At 45.1% G+C, this 21923-nt stretch overlaps 1 protein-coding gene across 1 annotated transcript in view; it reads right to left on the reverse strand.

Annotated features, from left to right (window-relative positions):
- The window catches only part of TBCB (tubulin folding cofactor B), a 128840-nt gene that overhangs the window by 57735 nt on the left and 49182 nt on the right, over nt 1-21923 (reverse strand). Inside the window, exons 3-4 of the mRNA XM_078660932.1 lie at nt 5269-5365; nt 493-678 (exon numbers count right to left, since the gene is read on the reverse strand). Of these exons, the coding sequence (XP_078517058.1) occupies nt 493-678; nt 5269-5365 (283 nt within the window). The remainder of the gene's footprint in view (nt 1-492; nt 679-5268; nt 5366-21923) is intronic.

Here is a 21923-nt window from a genome sequence, read left to right on the forward strand (position 1 = left end):
CCGGCTGTCTTTAATAGCCGGTATAGCCCACTATGGGGGGCTATAAGGTTACAGTATGTTCGTCAGTAGGTGGTTACTTCGCTATATTAGTACAATGGCACACTGGGAGATGCACTGAAGATGATGGCGTTCTAGAAGGCCAACAATGGTAGCTGCTCATGATTAGTATTTCAGGGTTATGTTTTTAGAGTTTCTTCCTATTTAATTTGAAATATTATGCACTCATTGGGTGTAATGTTCCATTAGCTGTGAGTATGCAGTAGTTCAATGTTCTCGCCTTTATAGGCCCTTAGCCTGGTTCTGGACCAGAACAGTAGGAAGTAATGTGGTTAAAACTATCTTGGTTATTTAAAAAAGAACACGTTTTGAAATAATGATTATTACAATTTGCAAAGCTATGAGAAGCTGTGATTGTGCACAAAAGAATCAATGTAGAAAAAGCACAATGAAACTTAAAGCCAGTTTGCTCATGAACAACGTGAAGCTACACACCTGAATACATGACGGTGCCACGTTTTGTAGGCTGCCCTGCAGTGTGGATTTCGCAGCGTGCTCCTACCGCAATCGTCTCGGACAAAGATTTGTCCACCGCCAGCTTCTGCTCGAGGTCAGACTTCGCCAAGCTTTCATCTTTGAACTGTCCCATCTTATTCCGTTTGAGGAATGAACGAACAGAATCTGAACAACAAAAGCGTGTAATCTTTAGACACATGTAACAATAAAACAACTGAATTCAGAAGACAAGTACTTCAGTGCCATAATACGAGCAAGTTACAAACGGTCGTACCTCAACTTTTCCTACCTGTACAGAAACATTTTGCAGGGAAGGGCGTAATGGCCCTAGCACGTTTATAAAATTGGAGCACAGTTGAAACCCCACGAGCTCCTTGGCCCCGGTCCACTTCCCGACCGGATGGAGGGAATATCAAATGATTACGGGGCTGTGGGACTACGGGGTTTATTACAAGCGCCCCTTTACCGGTCTTGTTAAAACTGCACCTGGAACGTGGATAGATTCCATGGGTTTGTTTTCAACAAAGTTCCAATTTCGTTGAAACCGGCCTGTTTTCTCCTAGTACATTATACTTTTTGTTTAATATGGAAACATGGTCCCCAATCTGTGCTGTGCCATTGCGTAGGCGGTAGAAAGCATAATCATACAGCATTGATAGTCTCAGCAGCTCCCTCCTTCGGGAGGATGAGGTATCAAGCCCCCACAGAGTGCTACACGAATCATTGGTGATAACACTGCTTGATAATCCACTAACATCCCATTACAGCCAAGACACGCCCTGGTCGGTAAAGTTCCCGGTATGGGTGTTAGTGGCTTCATAACCTACCAACTGCTGTGTGCGGCTCCTAGGGGTGCCTTCGACTGACTGGCACACCTCATCAAGTCACACCTCTTGTAATTATTTTGTATGTACTCGTATGTCTCCTGTTGTAGCTAAAACTCTGTACCAACATGGCTGCTAAGTGTCTTTCAGTGACAACTCCATTTGCAGATTGAAAAGTAGATCCGCCCTGCCACCATTTCACAACAAGGCACATGCAGCACAATATGATGGATCTAGCTACTTCATGCCAATGACTATCAAAGATTTACACCAACAAGCTCACCTAGCAGCGCATAGGTACCACTGCATTAAAATGTACAGAGAAAAAAGTTCTCGACTGTATATTTTTTGTGATCCCGCATACAGGCAAAGGTGGTTGGTGTTAGTGACTGTAAGTGGAGCTCCCATAAAAGAGCAACAAAAATTTTAAAAAAGCTCGGCAAGATTGTGAGGGTACAGACTATATCAGTAGTCCCAGGGCTTGGAAAAATGCATACAGATGTGGGTGACATTTTTGACAGGTCATACTAACAAAGGTTATGTTAATGTTATGTTAATTTAATTCTTCTATAGCGCACGGCTACTCCATGGAGCATCCCGGCGCTTTGGCGAAGAATATCAGCAAATAAAAACAACCACACAACAGCAAGATGCAGAAACAAAAAAGGAAAAGAGATCTATTTCGTATAGAGCCACGTTTTCAGGTCTTTCCTAAAAACAAGAAGACTGGGAGCCTGCCTCAGGGATAATGGTAGATCGTTCCAAGCCTTTGGTGCTAAATAGCGAAACGACCGACCTCCCATTCTTGCACGCCTAATTGCAGGAACTGTCATCATGGACAGACAGGATGACCTCAGGGTCCTGCTAGGTAAATACCGGGAAAGACGTTTTCCAATGTACTTGGGGCCGGTGCCGTGTAAAGCTTTAAAGGCCACGGTCAGGCTTTTGAAAAGAATTCTCTTCGAGATAGGTAGCCAGTGTAAGGTGTTCAATAAAACAGTGGCACCTGCTCTTCTCGGGAGTCCAAAGATAGCTCGGGCTGCCGAGTTCTGAACTACTTGCAAACGGGTCAAAAGATATTTCGGGAGACCCAGAAAGAGAGCGTTTGCGTAGTCCAGTCGAGAACCAATCAAGGCCTGGACAATTATTTTCCTATGATTGAGTGATACTAAGGGAAGAAATTTCCTCAGCATCCGCAGAATGCCAAAGCATTTTCCTGAAAGACACGAGATGTGAGGGCCAAAAGACAGTTCACAGTCCACTATCACTCCCAAATTTTTGGCCTTGAAAGACACGTTGTCAGGGGGAAACGTCTTGTGGCCACCAAGATTTCCAATTAGGATCGGGAGCGCAGCCAAAAAAGAGCAGCTCCGACTTGTCGGAGTTGCCCTTTAAGCCATGACACCTAAACCATTCAAAGACCGCACCAAGACAATCCCTAATCTGTATGCCATTAAACAACCCGCCCCTATCACATGTGAATAGGAGCTGGGTGTCATCAGCATATGATATGATCTGGGCGCCAAACGACTCCGCCACTGCCGCCAGAGGGGCCATAAAGATGTTAAAAAGCATAGCGCTAAGAATGGAGCCCTGAGGGACTCCCACCTCTAGCGGGGCCATGTCAGCGGAGAAAGGGGGCGCCCAGATCATTTGCCGGCAGTCGGCCAGGAAGGATTTGAGCCAGTTCCACACCGTTCCACGAAGGCCACATTCCCAGAGTCTTGCAAGGAGGCCATCGTGAGGAACGGTGTCGAATGCCGCCGACAAGTCAAGCATAACTAACATGGCCTTTCCCCCAGAATCTAGCACTTCCCTGATGGCATCGGTGACCTCGAGTAAAGCCGTCTCCGTGCTAAAATTAGCACGGAAACCGGATTGCGAAACGTGCAACAGGTCGTTTCCTTCGATGAAACTGGAAATTGTCCTGTGCACGTATCTCTCGGCCACTTTCGCCAGGGCAGGGAGAAGGGAGATTGGCCTGTAGTTGGCATGGATGAGGGGGTCCAAGGTAGGTTTCTTGAGCAGTGGTAGGATCATGGCGCGCTTCCATGCCTGTGGCACCACACCTGTAGACAAGGAAGAGTTCAGGAGAGGGTTTAGCAAGGCATTTAAGGCAGGTGCCACTTTCCCCAAATACTTGGCCGGGCATGGGTCTAAAGGGGAGCCAGATTTCAGACCTGACAAAAGATCCAAAGATGTATTAAGACCCATGTGAGGAAATTCAGAGAGGAAAGGGCCTTGACCCTCCACAAGAGATGATGAAGTTAAGTGACTCGAATCCGGTCGTGGGCAAGAGTAAGAGAGAGAGGCTTGGATAGTTGTAATCTTACTAACAAAGAAGGTAGCTAGTTGTTGTATCCAAGAGTCAGTGTGAGTATGACTAAGAGTACAAACAGCAGTAGAAGTAAAATCCTGAACTGCTTTAAAAATTTCTTTGCCGACATTTTCAGCCTCATCAATACGGCGTTCAAAATAGGCTTTTTTTCCATCCCAAATTGACTGATGATAGGCTTTAATTACTGCTCGAAATTTCAGTTTTTCAGTCGGGTCATAGGCCCGCCTCCAGACTCTCTCAGCCCTTTTACAATCCTGCCTTTGTATCCTCAGCTGGGGAGTGAACCACGGGGCCGATGCTCTTCGCTCACCAAATCTGAGCTTCTTTTCGGGGATTAGGGTCTCAAATCTGGCTATAAGCCATTCATGGAAGAGAGCAAGATTCTCTTCCAAATTTCCCAAAAGAGGACAAGGAAAGGTAATGAGAGCCTCCGATAACATATCCACCGAGAGCAGATGGAAAGGGCGCGAAATAAACAACACAAACAAGCAACCAAAAGAACAAAAGGCCGAACCGTCCTGCCCCGTCCGCCAACGAGACGCTGATGGGCGCAGACGGGCAGGACTCTGGCACGACTCAGGCTAAGCGAAGGCGCCCCCGCTGCGCGATCCCGCTGCGCTGGGGGAGGAGCTTTAAGTAGAAGACCCTAGCTGGCTCCTGCGCAGTAGAGCGCACGTAAGTACTGGCGCCTGAAAGCAACCCCACACCACTCCAAGATGGCGCCGGAAATGGACTCCCACCCCAGGAACCGGACCCGCTCGAGTAGCGGTGTAGGAACTATTATGTTGCAGGTGAGAGGAAGTTTTAAAATCAGGGAATACCAACAAAAAACAAAAACAAATAGCTAAACAGGAATTTTTTAAAAGCGATATCAGCGCTAAAAGCGCGAGGCGCCACTGCAGCAAAAACGCTACCTTATCAAGGCCGAGCCTCAAAGGGACTCGCCTTAAGTAGAAGACCCTAGCTGGCTCCTGCGCAGTAGAGCGCACGCAAGTACTGGCGCCTGAAAGCGACCCCACACCACTCCAAGATGGCGCCGGAAATGGACTCCCACCCCAGGAACCGGACCCGCTCGAGTAGCGGTGTAGGAACTATTATGTTGCAGGTGAGAGGAAGTTTTAAAATCAGGGAATACCAACAAAAAAACAAACACAAATAGCTAAACAGGAAATTTTTAAAAGCGATATCAGCGCTAAAAGCACGAGGCGCCACTGCAGCAAAAACGCTACCTTATCAAGGTGCATTTCAATAGTTAAGGGCATGTTGTGGAAATGTTTGTGGACTTTAAGTGGGATACTTTATATGCCGGTCCTTTCTACATGAATACATGATAAGGATACAATGGTTCAAGAATGGAATGGATGAGTGAGGATTACATTAGAAATGCAGTTGAAGTGTGTCAGGGGTGATGGGTTGAACCAAGGAAATCGCCATAGCTACTGTTAAGATGTGTACGTACGTAGCTTACAAAAGTTATATCTCTTCCAGTTTGTACTCCATAAACTTATTGAAATGCATCTGCAAGTGTGTGTGTAGTGTGTGTGTGTGTGTATGTGTACACGGAACTTAACTCTTTCTAAAAGGCTGTTTTACCTGATCGTTGTTCATAAGCATCATTTGAAATCTCATACTTTTCTACTTTTGAGACATCTTCATATTCTCCAATCCTTGAACCACTTTTATCAATCACCTACAACAAAATAAAACATCAAGAAACATTGGAAAAACGCGTTTAATATTGTGATAAAAACATGTTTATCAGGTGAACTTTTACAGCATTTAATAGTGGTTCATCACACTTCTGAATAGTAAAAAAGGGAAGAAAATAAGATCTTTTAAACACAACAATTCCTATAAACCAGTGTTAATGGGTACTTGATTTGAAGGCTGCCTAAATCGCATACGGAGTGCAAATTTGTTTTCAATTGGGCAAAATGAGAAGATTTGAACGGCATCAAAGAATGAATACACTGCGGGGACTGCAAGGATAAAGAACAGAATCAGAGACATAGATAAGAGAAAAACAGTACCACTGAATTTTAATGCAAATGGTTTGGAAATCTGAGCCCCATCATCAATCCTACGCTTCTCCATGGTCGGCTTCTGGAGTTACTGAGTCCTTGTAAATAATTTGCACACTGGTCTTTTTTCTTTATTTTTTTTTTTACAAGCACTAACACTTCAGCCAGGAAAGCAAAGGTACCTGATGCACACTACGACAGACTACAGCTCTATATCACCTTACTTTTAGCAACAATGACCCTTCTACTCTAGGGTCCGGTTCAGATTACATATTTATTGCCGATTGATTAAAATCATTAGAAAAATGTAGAAAAGTTATGAAAACATAGGTTTTTTTAAAACACATTTATAAATACAGATTCATCAGGAGTTAAGAAAAATAAAAATCAACAAAAATACAATGGATCTCGGCAAGCTAATAGAACTCATGCAATCTTACAGACCACTTAGTATCAACGTTGGCGATTGTGGGACCTCTTATCCGAAGCAAATTTTAAAATTTGTGACTCTTCGACCATAATTTGACCAAGAAAGCCAACAACTGAATGCAGCCAAGGTTTAAGCATATATTAACTGCACCACCACAGCTCTGCACGTCTTGTTCACGAAGAATGGGATGCAGTGAAATTTGTGTTGGTCTACTAATCATGGGTAGGTCCTGATTTCAACAGTTAGGTCTCTTTTGTACCATATGGATAACCAGCACCAAATCACTGTCACCATCAAGGGTCTACCAGGCATTCCTGAATTCAAGGACGGAAATGAGCAGGAACTGAACGCAGATCATTTATAGTTAGTGGACAGAGGAGGAATGGTGGTGGTGCACCCATCAAATTATATAGGATTTATTTGAAACTTTCTTGGGATTGAATTCTTTTTTATTTCCAAGATGCATCTGAGTCCTAAATTGTGCTGTGCTAGAAGTTTTGAAGAGACTGTATGTATCCACAGTTTCCCATTTTGAGGCTAGCTTTAAAACGGGCAATGAGTTTACTAAGTATTTATACCAATTATCTGAACTGAATAGATCTTGTTTCTTTCATTCCATATTGCACCTTTCGGGCGAGCCTGGTCTGCAACTGGAGTCTGTAATAACATTTCAGAGAGTGACCGGTAAAGTCACGCTGCCTCTGGGCTGAATCTACCTCCCTCAAAACTAACTGAGATCATAGAGTACCTCCATACTTGGCTGCAAAAACAAATTGACCCTTATCTAAATTCAGAGTCTTCTGGAGCCCTCTTAAATCTAATAATAGTCTTTACAAAGTTGTTCTTGCAGGTTTCATTAATGAATGCCTATATATATATATATCTAAGGATCTTTTTCTGATTTATGATTGGATAAATAAGTACAAACTCCTATTGTTTCGCCAAGCTACTAGCTCTCATTGGCTGTGTATGATTTGTGCACTATGTTCAATATGTACTGTAATCTATAAAAAACCCACGTTAACTTCCATAAAATGGGGGGAGGGGGGGCTTAGCCTATGCCGCGTTTAATTTTGGCATGGTCTACTCAGTATTTATCGTCAAGTTATGTTACCTTCATTGGGCAGATTACCGAGATGCCGGGTACTTATGTACTCTCAGACGAGGCTCAAACAGAAGTATTTGCAGTCTCCGATTCTCCACGATGCAGCTGGTACCATGTATATTTGCATTCGCATTGCCGCCGGACCTCTGGGTTGTCGGCTGATGGGCTGTGTAATCACTGAAACACTATGCAACATGATGGCTGCCTGCCGCCGGCCCCAGGGTTGTAGGCGCTCTGGCTGTGTCTTCTTTTTTTTATGCCAATAAAGGTTTTTGAAACATTAAAAAAAAAAAAAACGTCCATAAAATAAATGGTCTACACCGGACCCTGGCTCCTTGCATCTGTATAATAATATGATATGTTACAAATTTCATTGCCTCATGTCTTTTATTGATTATAGACTTCAACAGTCCTGCAAAGTCTCTAATGTCGCTGGTGAAATTGGTGTGGGGTCCTAATGCTCTGTATGCGAGGGTTCCACTCAGGGAGAAGTTGGCTGTGATGTGTATCTTGAAAACGAGGTATTCCATGTAGCGGATGATGGTGGCCGTATAGGTAGTGCAGCCGATGGTACCTTTGAAATTGATCTCGAGAAGCCCCTTTGTGCTTGTGCTGGCAGTGTTGCCTAATAATCTTGTAGCTAGCAGGGATGGCTGTAGCAATGTCTGGTGCAGAGGATGGGTTTAGCCATGTTTCTGCCAGACAGAGTAGGTCCAGAGCATGGTTGTGCAGAAGGTCCATATCGCCGTGGCATGTTTGGTGAGCAAGTGGATGCTGAGAAGCGTGCATGCGAGTGTGGCATGTTGTTTGGGTGGGGTTTGTTCTGTGGGAGCAGGTCGTGGTTTGTGTGAGTATGAGCAAGTGGGGTGCTATTTGTGCGTGAGTGGTTGGTGTAGCTTGTGGGAGAGTGCACGACAACTTGCGGGAGGCATTTGTGAATGCGCCTTCTGTGTTATGTGGTGCGGTTTAGCAGCTGTGCAACGAGCGGCAGTCGGAGTTAGGAGCAAGGAGGAGGGCAGCCGTTCTAAGCGAGTATGGGTAACACCAGGGTTTTTGGCAAAATCGCTGCATGCCTGCTCCGAAGTAATTATTAAATAGGTCCTGTGAGGAGGGAGGAGAGCACCTTACTGTGGGCAGAAAAAAAAAAAAGGGATGTCACTTCCTGTGCACAGGGCTGATGGGAAATCCAGTGATGTCACTGTCTGTGCAGATGGTCAAAGGGGGGTGGGGTGGCAAACATTTATGGCATCCTAAAACACCCTTTTGATGGACATTACAAAATGTTATTGAAGATCGCTAAAGCTCTTCCAAACTTGTGGCATAACGCCCTATCTTTGCTTGGGAGAGAAGCGTCACTTAAAATATTAATCCTCCGGAAGATACTGTACGTCTTACAGGACCTCCAGCTCACAGGTACAAGATATCTGCAATACTTTTGTTTGGGATTGGGGGGAAAAACACGAGTGCATATCAGAGTTTGTAGGACATATCCTAAAAATGGAAGATTGGGTTTGCCAGACATACGCCACTATTACGCAATGCAGAGAAACGCTATGTGGTGGAATGGCTCTGGGGAGACGCAGACTAGATATGGTGCTTCATCTTCATAGATTAAAAGCCAACAACCTGCACACTAGAGGAAATCCTGTGGATCCCAAAGCGACAAAGGGGTTGAAACTCTACATCTCGCCCATAACAAGAGTAAAGCTAGAGACCGGAGACTATTTGATTTGCCATAAGGACTTACCGCTTATCTATCCCTCATGACATTACATTGTGGGAAATGCAAACTTCTCCACAGGACTCAACAGAAGCTGCTTCTGGTCATTGATAGTGCAGGGATGCTTCGGCTTCAAGATTTCTATGTAACAGGTAAATTAGTTCTTTTGAGGACAGTGGAAATACATATTGAATTCCTCAAAGAGGTACCACAACTTGCAGATCAGGCACTGGGTCACGCAACAACACATTTTTTAATTGATCTTAACCCTCACACCAACACAACATTTAGTTTCAAGACTCTATGCTGTTCTCAACACCTGTCCCCTTCAGTCCGACTTTGCCTCCCATAAAAGTCCAGAACACTGGGATGCTGTTTTTATATATGGGCAAACATAATTTTGTACAGCATGCACAGAGGCAAGAAACTCAACATAAGATTTTATACAGATGGCATTATACTCCTATTCGACTACACACTATGAATAAGACTCGCTTTGAAACATGTTGTAGAAAATGTGTAGAGCCGGGCACAAACTGGCATATACTATGGACATGTACCACGCTTGGTCAGTTCGGGGATACTGTTCTTATTAGTAAAGCCTAAATTGAGGGTAGATAGAAGCTGGGCGTCTATTGTCTAACATTTCAAATTCTAAAAATCACTGAAATTCACCCATTATAGCAAAATGAAGTAACTATAATTTGTGCCCTCGCCATACACTCCTTATAACCTCACATTTTACATCACTCACGACAAGTTATATGGCATAATTGTTAATATCACCGATATCATCTGTAATTATATCAGTGATGACAATACTGTACATGGCGGGGCAGTGAGTTATAGTTACATCAGTTAACTATAACTGGTAACATTCTGTATTTTTTACAGTTTAAAATGTTCCATTTTAACTGAGATTCTCCACTAACGATATAGTCACTTTAATTTTAGTCTTTTAAAACAGAAAATGTATATATATGTGTGTATAACTTATACACATACATATACACACATACATACAAACGTACATTCACTGAAAAAAAATATAGTTAGACTCAGATTTCACTCGTACAAAACCAGAGCAATTATATTAACCTGAGCAAACTATAACCTAAGCCTCCGCAATGCACTGCTTATGACCTCGCATTTTACATCACTCATGTCATGGTCAGTGACATCACTGATGACATCTCAAATAACATCCCTCACGACATTATACAGTGAGTGAAAGTTTTTCGTAAATGTTTCTGAGACTTGAAGATATATAGTAAGCTATTGCATAAGTGAAATGAATAATGTTTCTAAACTAGTAATGAGTGATACCGATTCTAATATGTCATCTCAGTTGATGTGTGACTGTCTGTATCAGTGTGGGAGTGGGTGTCAGAGCCGCTGATGCCGCCACAGAGCACCAGGAGGCGTTTAAAAGGCCTACAGGGCTCCCGCAGTGCGGGAGCTCGTTAACCTTACCTGTTGTTGGTGCCGCACTGCCGCCAGAGTCATTGCAGCCATTCCGGTGTTGGGGGACTATGGGGAACCACTGGACTACTTCTCCCAGCAGCCCCTGCAGCGCGCATGCTGCAGATGCTGCCACAAAGCCCCAGGAGGCGTTTAAAATGCCTACAGGGCTCCAGCAGCGTGGGATGCGCGCAGGCGTGCCCGGGCCAAGGGCGAGCCTGTCGGAGGAGACTGGGCTCGGCCACCCCTCTTTCATCGGAGCCCCGCTGAACTTACCGAGCTAATTGAGGTGAGAACGATTTTGCTCCATTTGTTCTATCAGCCCAATGCAACTATGGGACAGCGAGTGGAGCAGTTACCCCCAAGGCCGACAACTACAAGCACTGACAGTATGTTGGAAAGGGCTGTTAGCATTGTATCTAATGAGACCGAATTGACTGAGAGGCGCATCTCCCTCAGTATGGGGGCACCCCCTCTTCCTCTTAATTCGGTGGGTACTTATCAGAATGCTAGCGTACCCAATGGTATTAGCACCAATTGTGCAGTTCCTCTTGATGGCACTATATCTGACGGTTCTCCATCAGCTGCAACTGCCCTGGATATCCCGACGGTCAGTGAGGCAATCACTGGGGAGAAAAAAAAAGAAAGCCCGCCAAAGTCACTAGTGCCAAGAGGAAGCACCCCACCCGCCCTAGCGTATCTCGCTCTGGCTTGAGCTCATGGATACATGCTCCTCCAAACCCCCAGACTGTCGTAGCCCACGTTCACACCCCAACTGCTGAACTCTGTCTCTCCATCAGTACTCAGACTGAAACCGACCGGTTTTTCTTAGATAGCTACAGTCATGGTGAAGATGCTACCAACCAAATTGTGGACACTGTCCTTGAACGTGTAAAAGATGTACCTAATAATCACCTTGCCTCCTTGAGGGAACTATTGCACCTGCCTCAGCATGAGACAACTGACACGAATTAAACCACCCAGGACAGCTCCACAGTGCCTATTACGTTTGTGAGGACAGATTTACTTGCACCTTCTAATAACGTGTTAAATTCTAATTCTAATATCCTGCCCCGTGTGTCTAACTCTACCCCTACCCCTTCTGATGTTTGTAAGAAAATCAAAAAGTGTTTTGCACTAGAGGGCAACGGTGCAGTAAATAGTATTTCTAACAATGGTAACGCAGATAGTACATCAGTTAATAACACGCCTCGGATTATTACCGCTGCCCGAATACCCACTTCGGCGCAGATTAACACTTACGTAGTAGGTAGTACATCACGTGAGGGCGATATTGACATTATATCTCGGTCAGGTTCTACTGGAAGCAGGGAGGTGTTAAATCTGCCCCCGGCACCTTGTCCCTATGTAGTGGTCTTGACAGGCGTGCCCCCCCTAAGGGCAAATCAAGTTGAATCGTGGGACCACTACGCTATAAGAGTGTGGATTGGTTATCTAAAACAAAGGGTTTAGGGCATCATTTATTGAGGTACGCAGAGTTGGGTGGGTGGGGCAGTCCACAAAGAGTATCAAGGGGATTGGATAGTTTTTAACTTTCGTAATCCATCAGTGGTCAAACCATTACTAATGGCACAGGAGGACCATTCTAACACATTCACCAACATATGGGCCTTTCATCTGGGATATTTCTACAAAGCTTCCTTGGGGGTAACATTTTCTGAAGCACCTCCTAATGCCCCTCCCCCTTCCCTATACAACAGATACTTGCCTCTATCGGGTTTGGACAGTCAGGATTGGCTGTCTCCCCCATTGACCACACTAGTATTATCTGTGCCAGTGCCCTACCAATTGTTCCCCCAATTTGTGAATCAGATACTCCAAATGTTCTCAAGGTAGAACCCACTCTTAAAATATTGAGTTGGAATGTTGCTGGCTTGGCGTCTAAGATGAATTTGACGGATTGGCTGGATATAGTTAAAAAACAAGACATTAATGCTTCAGGAGACTTGGGCGGGTTTTGAATGTTTTAATATTCTAGCTTCTACCGAAATATTTTGGTCGGCCGGCAGGAGGTATTTCAATCTGGGACAACATTACGGCTGATGGTAGTGCAAGAGCCCTCGCTACCGACAATGACAAATTTCAGGCTATGATTTACAAACGAGGGGCCTCGTTTTGTTTAGTTAATTTTTATAATAATGATTTCAAGAATGTTCCTTATATGAATTTTATCAACTTACTCAATTTCATTTCTAACCAAAAGACGTCTAAAACATGTCTCTAACTCTGTAGGAATTGGTCTAGGGGGTGATTTTAATGTGAAGTTACCAAATAGTAATGCAATAGGGGTGCTCAATTATTAAACCTTATAAGCACCAATAATTTTTTAGATGTGATGGAACTTGTTGCAGCACCTACAGGAGCCAAATACATAGAACCTACTTTAGAGGTAGGGGCTCGGCGTCTACCATTGACTTTATTTTTATTACGTCACCATTAGAGAATCATGTGTTAAAGCCGAGGTAGTGCCTACAGCTTTTGGGGACCATAACCCCATCAACCTAACCTTCAGTTTCTCTCCCAGGTTGATCCATGATAAAGAGTGGGGTGCAAGGGATTTGTTCCCCTCCACCGATAACCTTAGACTGGTCTGGCGTGGTATAGACAATAAAGTTATATTTGGCAGGATGTTAAGAACATACCCTGAATTAATTGATATTTGCCTATCTTTTAAGGAATACAACTTTAAGGCAGTTGACGCCTTCACGCACCTATGCATTTGTTGTCTAGGCCCATTAAGGAAACACACCGGGGTCCAGGCTGGTTTGACGCGGACTGTGTTGTAAATTAACAGCGATTAGATTAAGCATTAGCAGAAGACATCCTGAATTTAGAGATTATCTTGTCCGTTTATGGAATCCATTTTGTATTTCTGTCAGCCATTTTGTTTGCCATGTGCTCACCATTTGCTCTGTCCTACCTTCCTGTTAACTGCTCTTGAAATCTGGCTAGAGACGAGATATATTTATCCTCCTTTGCTTTGCACATGCCCAGTAAAGCTTACAGCTGTTCCTAACTTGTAACTGTCAAGATGTGTGCACCAGATTTAGCTTACTGACAGCCCTTCCCACTTGTTGCTAGCACACTCTCTGTATGACCTTATATGTATTTGAAACCAACACTCTGTCCCTTGTACTGCCTTCATTTCAGCCCCTGTGTGGGTATAAAAGGACCAAGCTCCTTCTAGTCAGTGTGCTACTTTATACACTACCGAAGGGTGTTGTATGGTTGTGGTTCCACCTCATGAGGTTTAATAAATACTTGGTTTTCTATTCCAGTTTCTGTGCCAACTTCTTACTATTGGTTTGAGGACTCTGAGCAAAGAAGGGCGAATCCCTTGCACTGGCAGGCCTTGCTGAGGTTTGCTACGACAAATTGGCGCTCCAACGTGGTGCTCATCGGCGACTCGGATGCCCGAAGGACTGGTCAAGACGAAGGATTGGAATCCCGCTTTGGACGTGAGCACTGCCTGAGGAGACCAGAGTCTTGGCATCCACAGCGTTTTTTTTCCTTTCTTTCTGATCTGACCATCCAGGTGGCGCCGGTCCTCGACTGAGATCTCTTCTGTTGATTCGCCGGGCAGTGACCGTTTGGTCGATTTAAGAACTTGGCTGTAGGAACCTGGACACCACTTGATTGGTAAGAGCCTATGATTATGAACAGATATGTGTTGCAATACATATAGGCAGGTAATGAGACTTTTCTCTACTTCTAAGAATATTTGAACGGCGCAACATACGAAGAGTACTTTAAGCGTTACTTTGATTATAATACTGCATATTTTGCACTATTTTTGGCATACCTGTTTCCAGCACACTTCGTAAGATGTGTTGCTTTTGTAGTGGTACCATTTTTAAAATCGATGAAAGACAACCGCCCCCCCCATGGAGGGGACGCCTAATAGTGATATGTATATTAAATATGGTATTTCATCCAGAATGTACAGCACATTGTGGAATAAATACACCCGTAAGGATCCTGAGTTGCGTTGGCCAATGCATGGGTCATTTGATTTGCGAAAGATTCAGTATGTGGAGCAATGGATGTTCAAGCGACAGGCTAGGCAAGACATGTTTGACTGTGTGCGAAAGTCGGAGAAAGAAGTGCGTGAGCAAATGAAGCGTTAAAAGGCCTTGATTGAAAAAGAACAGCGTAAAAGGGTGCATGCAAAAGCATTACAAATGAAAGATAAAGAGATTAAAGAAATTAAAGAAAGGGAAGATAGGGAGCGTCAGTTACAGGTAAATGGCCAATACGCTATCCGTAGGCCTCTTTATCCTATCCTTAATAAACCTCAAGATGATTTCTTGTTATTAGAGCGTTCTCCGCCTCCGTATATTTACCCTTCTGCTCCTACTGAGTCAGATGAGGACTCTCCTACAGATCAGGATAAAGCCCGAGACACTCGCTTAATGTTAACTACCGAACGTTCCTCTGAGATTAGATCTGCAGCGCGAAAGACTGTTTGTGGTACTCTCACTGCTTCTGAACTTTTGATACTATTAAGTATTGGTCAGAAAAGGAACAGAAATATTTTACTGAGATATTGGCTACAGAGGTTGTTGAGCGATTTAGGAAACATTCGGTGGAAATAGAGCCAGCTGATATAGCTGCTGATTGTAAGCAATTACGTGAAGGTTCTTTTGCCTTTTCCCAGGTGGCTGACACGATCAGATGCCTGTTTAAACTACGTGATGAAGCAGTCCGTTTGCGGGAGGAGAAAAAGGCAGCAGACGCAGCTGCACAAAAATCTCGAGTCAACATGGCACGAGCTCCGACGCTCAAAACAGATAAGAATGTTGTAAATGTGAAACCCATGCGGGAAGCAGCGCCTTTATATGTTCCTCCTAAAGGAGCAGGTACGAGTGATGAGGAGACTTCTGCCGACGCGAAAGGGTACTTTATTTATAATTGGGTTTACACTCCTTGGAATAGGGCAGATGTCACGGCTCCTAAAAATGCATTGCCTGATCCGCAAAAGAATCCGACCGCCTTTTATGAAGAAATTGAGGGTGCCATTAGTTCTTGTACTATGACTTTGTCTGACATTGATTTGTTTTTTGGGTTAATATTACCGCCTGATATGTGGAGAACTGTGCGTAAAGTCTATGATCGTGCGGTATTTGGGACATTGTGGTCAGATATAGAACAATTAGATAAAGATAGGAGACCGGCACAAAAACCATGTCAGCTAATTTTAGATCTTCCAGCAGCTATCTCGGTTAAATTAAAGACGTTTATTCCCCCTAAAAAGATAGATTGGTCTATGTTAGCGTCTTGTAAGCAAAAGATAGATAAATCAGTTTCAGACTTCTTCACACGCTTTGAAGAAGCATTCCACGATTTTAGTGGTCAGACATTGACAGATGACACAGTAGGCATCTGTTTGTCAATAAATATGTCACAATCCTTTTGCCGGAAATAGCTAGTCGCCTAAAGGCGAGTGAATGTTCATGGACTACCTCCTCTACGGTTTCTCTCTTAACTATGGCTCAGTATTATGAACGACAAGAATTAGAAGCTAAAGGTAAAGAGGATGAAAAATCTGAACAGTTAAAAACAAAGTTATGATGGCTCAAGCTTATGGCCCACCTTCTAGAGGTAATAATAGAGGAGGACGTGGATCTTGTGGTTCGTCTTTTCCTCCCTATCCTCTTGTAGATTTGTCTATTGGTCAGTGTGCGTATTGTAGACAATTCGGACATTGGATTTCTAATTGTCCAGTGATACGTGCTCAGCAGAGTTCACGTGATCGGGGACAAGTGACAAATCGGTCAGGATATTCAGGACCTAGAGGAAATACAAATGATTGTGCTAGGTTTGATGCCAATACACGTGGACAAGGGGGGGGCTAATACTTTTGACAGACGGAATCAATATCAAATGTCCGACTATGAGCCGTCTAATTTGCAAGATTCTGCCTATGCTTAGGATTGCCTAGGATGGGGTAAGGAATCAGTTGAAGCTCCAGTAGATCAGAAGGGTCCCTATGTTACAGCACATGTTTTGGGTTTTACTGATCAGTTTCTGGTTGATACAGGAGCTACTCGTAGCGCCTTGTCTAAACACTTGATTCCAAGGGCTCCCCTGTCTAGCTTAACTATTACATCAATAGGTTTCGATGGAACATCATCCCTTAGCCCATTGTCACAGCCACTACCACTTCATGTTGATAGGTTTACAGCTCCATGTCTGTTTTTGTTTTCTCCAAATACACCAGACAATATTGTGGGTCTTGACATGCTCACATATTTCAGGGCCACAATACGATGTTCTCCGGAAGGAGTACGGGTTATTTTAAATGACAACCACCCCATGATTGAGAGATCCTGTATTGTTAAAGAGGACATTGCCCTAGCTTCACTCCCTAGTACTCTGTGGGCTACTTCAGATACTGATGTAGGACAAATGGTTATTCCGCCAGTACATATTAGTGTCAATGAGGGTGGTATACTGCAGAGATTGCCTCAGTATAAAATTTCTCGAGAAGGAGAAGAAGCACTTACAAGTATTGTACAAGACCTGATTGAAGTGGGTGTGGTGGAAGAAGTTCCTTATAATGTCTGCAATAGTCCGATTCTTCCCATTCTGAATAAAGATACTGACACTAAAATTTATAGATTTATCATTGATTTGAGAGAAGTCAACAAGATTGTAGTACCACAGTACCCTGTAGTGTCTGGCATAACAACATTGCTTACCTTGGTCCCTCCAACAGCCACTACATTTTCCGTAGTGGATTTGAAGAACGCTTTCTTCTCGATTCCTATTCATCTTGATAGCCGATATTTGTTCGGTTTTACTTTGAATAATCGATCATACAGATTTTGTAGAGTTCCTCAAGGCTATACTGAGAGTCCTAGTATTTACAGTCAAGCCTTAAAACGAGAACGTGATTCCTTTACTTTGACTGAAGGAGTGGCTCTCATACAATATGTCGATGACATATTGTTGGCAGCCAATACACCTGAACAGTGTGAACAATGTACTTTGTCCTTACTTTCTTTCCTTGCCACACATAACCATAAAGTATCACGAAAGAAATTACAATATTGTAGACTGAAGGTGACCTACTTAGGACACCTTCTGTCTAAGGAGGGCCGTGCATTGACACCAGATCGCATTCAAGTAATTCTAGACACTCCAGTACCTTCCACACAGAAAGGTGTCCGTGTATTTATTGGTTTAACTTCATTTTGTAGGCAATAAATATTGGGTTTTTCACACATTGTTAAACCATTGCTAGCACTCTTGACTAAGAACACTTCGATTCCTCTTCCTTGGACAGATGAATGTCAGAATGCCTTCCGTCAACTGAAACAAGCTCTTTGCTCTGCACCAGTGTTAGGCACACCAGATTATACGAAGGACTTTACACTCTATGTACTCGAGAAAGAAGGATGTGCATTGTCAGTTTTAGTACAGACACTCGGTGACAAACAGCGTCCCTGTGCATATTTTTCTGCAGTTCTTGACCCTGTTGCTCGTATGTTGCCTGGATGTTTCCGTTCAGTTGCAGCGTCAGCTGTGTCCATACGTCAGAGTGAAGGGATAGTTTTGTCACACAAACTGTTGGTGCTAGTACCCCATGCAGTAAATGCCCTTTTGAATCAGACTAGAACGCAACATTTAACTAGTGCTCGCCTGACAGGATACGAATTGACACTGTTAGCACCTCATATTACATTGAAGGGGTGTGCAACATTAAACCCGGCCACTTTGTTGCCATATCCTGGGACTCAATCTCAAGCAAAGGAGCCTCATGATTGTATATTCCTTACTGAGGAACAGACAAAGGTCGCTCCCGCACTTGCTACCTGATTGTGTGCCTCATTGCTGCCTGCTACCCTGCTGGACCCGTGATCTCGCGCATTCGCACAGCGCCTGGTATTGTAGCCTGTAAAGCGCTATTAGTGCCGTCCTGCGCCGCATTGCCAAATTAATAGTAACTTAGCCTGCTTGTTGGGAAATCGAAATTGTACCAGCTGTTTGGTTTTTGTGTACATTGGAGCTGCATTGTTTGGATCTAAGTTGCCGTAGCCTGCTATAGTTTGATTGCCGGTCCTCGGCTGTGCCCCGTTTCACTTTCTGTTTTGGAAGCCATTTTGTTGTTGTTGTGTCCTGGCCCGTGTCTCCTCCCCGCTCCCGCCTCCCAGCTGACCCGCCCTCGCCCCCGCCCCCTCCACCTCCCATTTATGACAAATGCATTGACGCGCAGCGTTCACATGCAGCGATCGCGCCCCATGCGCGCAGAAGTTGCGCCAAAGGTAAGCCCGTCTATGCCCGTCCGCGCCTGGACCACGCCCAGCACCAGACCCCCTGGTCCTCGCAAACCGCTCACCTCCCGCAGAACATATGACGCCGCCACCCTCCTTGCACTTAACCCCGGACGCACACCACAATGCTACGAAGCTGCCCCAGGACGTACCCACGGTCCTTTTACCTGCCACTCCTGCGAATTTACCAGCATCAAGACCCATACCATTTCCATCCCCCCCAAACCCAGCTCCGACTCTAACCATCTGAAGTGCATCCTGCTGAACACCCGCTCGGTCCACAGACACACAACTGAGCTCTGGGACATACTCGACGCTGCTTCACCGGACATCGCCTTCCTTACAGAAACCTGGATGAACGCTTCATTAACACCTGACATCGCCATAGCCATCCCGGACACTTACAAGATCACCAGAAAAGACCGCACCAATCAAACGGGAGGAGGCATCGCCATCGTCCACAAGAACAACATCAAAATCAAGACCAGCCTCGACGATAACCTTACAACCGCCGAACACCTCCACTTCCAGATCCACACCGACCCTAGGACCACACTTAGAGGTACCCTCATCTACAGGCCCCCAGGAACCCGTAAACAATTCAGCGAAGACATCACTGACTTCATCAGCCCACATGCCCTCGCCTCCGAAAACTACATTCTACTAGGAGATCTCAACTTTCACCTGGAAAAGAAAAACAACATCAACACCACCACCCTTCTTGACAACCTGGCCAATCTCGGACTCAAACAACTTGTTGACACCCCCACCCATGTAGCCGGACACACACTCGACCCAATCTTCACCTCCAGCAAGTACATTTCCTTCGATCGCACCACACCTCTCCATTGGACGGACCACAGTTGTGTTCACTTTAGCTACAAAACAACCTCGACACACAACCCCCCTCAACCTATTCCTCGAAGAAACTGGAACAAAATCACCACCGACCAACTCCTCACATCGCTCAACCAGAACCCACCCGCCCTCTCTTCAGACTCAAACCAAGCTGCCACCAAACTCAAACAATGGATCACTCACAGCACTGATGAATTAGCACCCTTGAAAAACCATCACAACAAACAGGACAGCAAAAAGGCCCCTTGGTTCAACGATGACCTCAAAAAATCCAAGAAGCTATGCCGCACTCTCGAGAAAAAATGGAGAAAAAACCCAACCACCGACAATATGACCACCTTCAAGGAAGCCTCCCGCAAACACCACCAACTGATTCGAACCGCCAAGAAATCAGTATTCAAGGATCGTCTCGACAACAACGCCCATAACAGCAAGGAACTATTCAACATCGTCAAAGAATTCACCAAGCCCACCGCAGCCTCAAACAACATCACCCCTTCCCAAGACCTCTGCGATTCGTTATCCTTCTTCTTTTACAACAAAATTGCCGACATACAGAACATCTCCAACGAACAACCCTCTCCACCCCCCTCCGATCCTAAACCGGCCTCTAACAACCTCAGCGCCTGGAACCCAATCACCATTAATGACACCATCCACCTAATGAACTCCATCCACTCTGGTTCGCCAACCGACCCCTGTCCCCACCACATCTTCAACAAAGCAGACTCCATCATCGCACCCCATCTCCGTGATGTCATCAACTGCTCCTTCAACTCGGCTACCCTCCCTGAAAGCTGGAAACACGCCGAAGTCAGCGCCCTCCTGAAAAAACCCACAGCAGACCCTTCTGAACTTAAAAACTACCGCCCCATATCCCTCCTCCCATTCCCTGCCAAAGTCATTGAGAAGGCCAACAACAGCCAGCTCGCCGCCTTCCATGAATCCAACAACTCCCTCGATCCCTCACAGTCCTGCTTCCGAGCCAAACACAGCACCGAGACAGCCCTCATCGCAGCTACAGACGATATCCGAACACTACTGGACAACGGAGAAACAGTGGCCCTCATCCTACTCGACCTATCCGCCGCCTTCGACACAGTCTGTCATAGCACTCTCATACAACGCCTCAGCAACATCAGCATACAAGGGAAGGCCCTGGAATGGATCATCTCGTTCCTAACTGGAAGAACTCAGAGAGTCCGACTTCCCCCATTCAAATCAGAGGCCACTGAAGTCATCTGCGGCGTACCACAAGGATCATCACTAAGTCCAACCCTCTTCAACGTTTACATGAGTCCACTCGCATCCATCGCGCGTCAACACAACCTTAACATCATCTCCTACGCTGACGACACCCAGCTGATCCTTTCCCTCACCAAAGACCCTAACACCGCCAAAACCAATCTTCACGAAGGCATGAAAGAAGTAGCCGAATGCATGAAAAACAGCCGCCTAAAACTTAACTCAGACAAAACAGAGGTGCTCATCCTAGGATCATCCCCCTCTGCCTGGGACGACTCATGGTGGCCTTCGGCTCTGGGCACAGCACCCATACCCACAGACCACGCACGTAACCTTGGCTTCATCCTTGATTCCTCACTCTCTATGACCAGACTAGTCAACGCCGTCTCATCCTCCTGCTTCAACGTACTTCGTATGCTCAAAAAAATATTCCGCTGGATCCCCTCCGAGACAAGAAAAACTGTCACTCACGCTCTGGTCACGAGTCGACTAGACTACGGAAACACCCTCTACGCCGGAATCACAGCCAAATTACAGAAAAAACTCCAACGCATCCAAAACGCATCAGCGAGACTCATCTTGGACAACCCTCGCCAAGACCACATTACCGACCACCTGAAAGACCTCCACTGGCTCCCCGTCAACAAGAGAATAACGTTCCGTCTCCTCACCCACGCACATAAGGCCCTCTACAAACTAGGACCCGAATGCCTCAACACTCGACCGTCCTTCTACACACCCTCCCGCCAACTCAGATCCTCCAATCAAGCCCTAGCCGCAGTACCGCGTATCCAAAGATCCACCATGGGAGGTAGATCTTTCTCCTACTTGGTGGCCAAGACCTGGAACTCACTACCCAATCATCTCCGCCTTACACAGAACCATATCCTTCAGAAAAGAACTTAAAACCTGGCTATTCGATAAATAATGAACCCCCTCCCCAAGCGCCTTGAGACCCTCTGGGTGAGTAGTGCGCTATACAAATTCTTGAACCTAACTTAACTTGATGCATTGACTTGCAAGATACGCCCCTGACAGATGTAGATGGGGAGCTGTGGGTTGATTGGTCCTGTTTGAGGTTACCGGATGGCACAACCTCAGCTGCATATGC

Source organism: Lissotriton helveticus, chromosome 9 (genome assembly GCF_964261635.1).
Source record: "Lissotriton helveticus chromosome 9, aLisHel1.1, whole genome shotgun sequence".
NCBI lineage: Eukaryota > Metazoa > Chordata > Amphibia > Caudata > Salamandridae > Lissotriton > Lissotriton helveticus.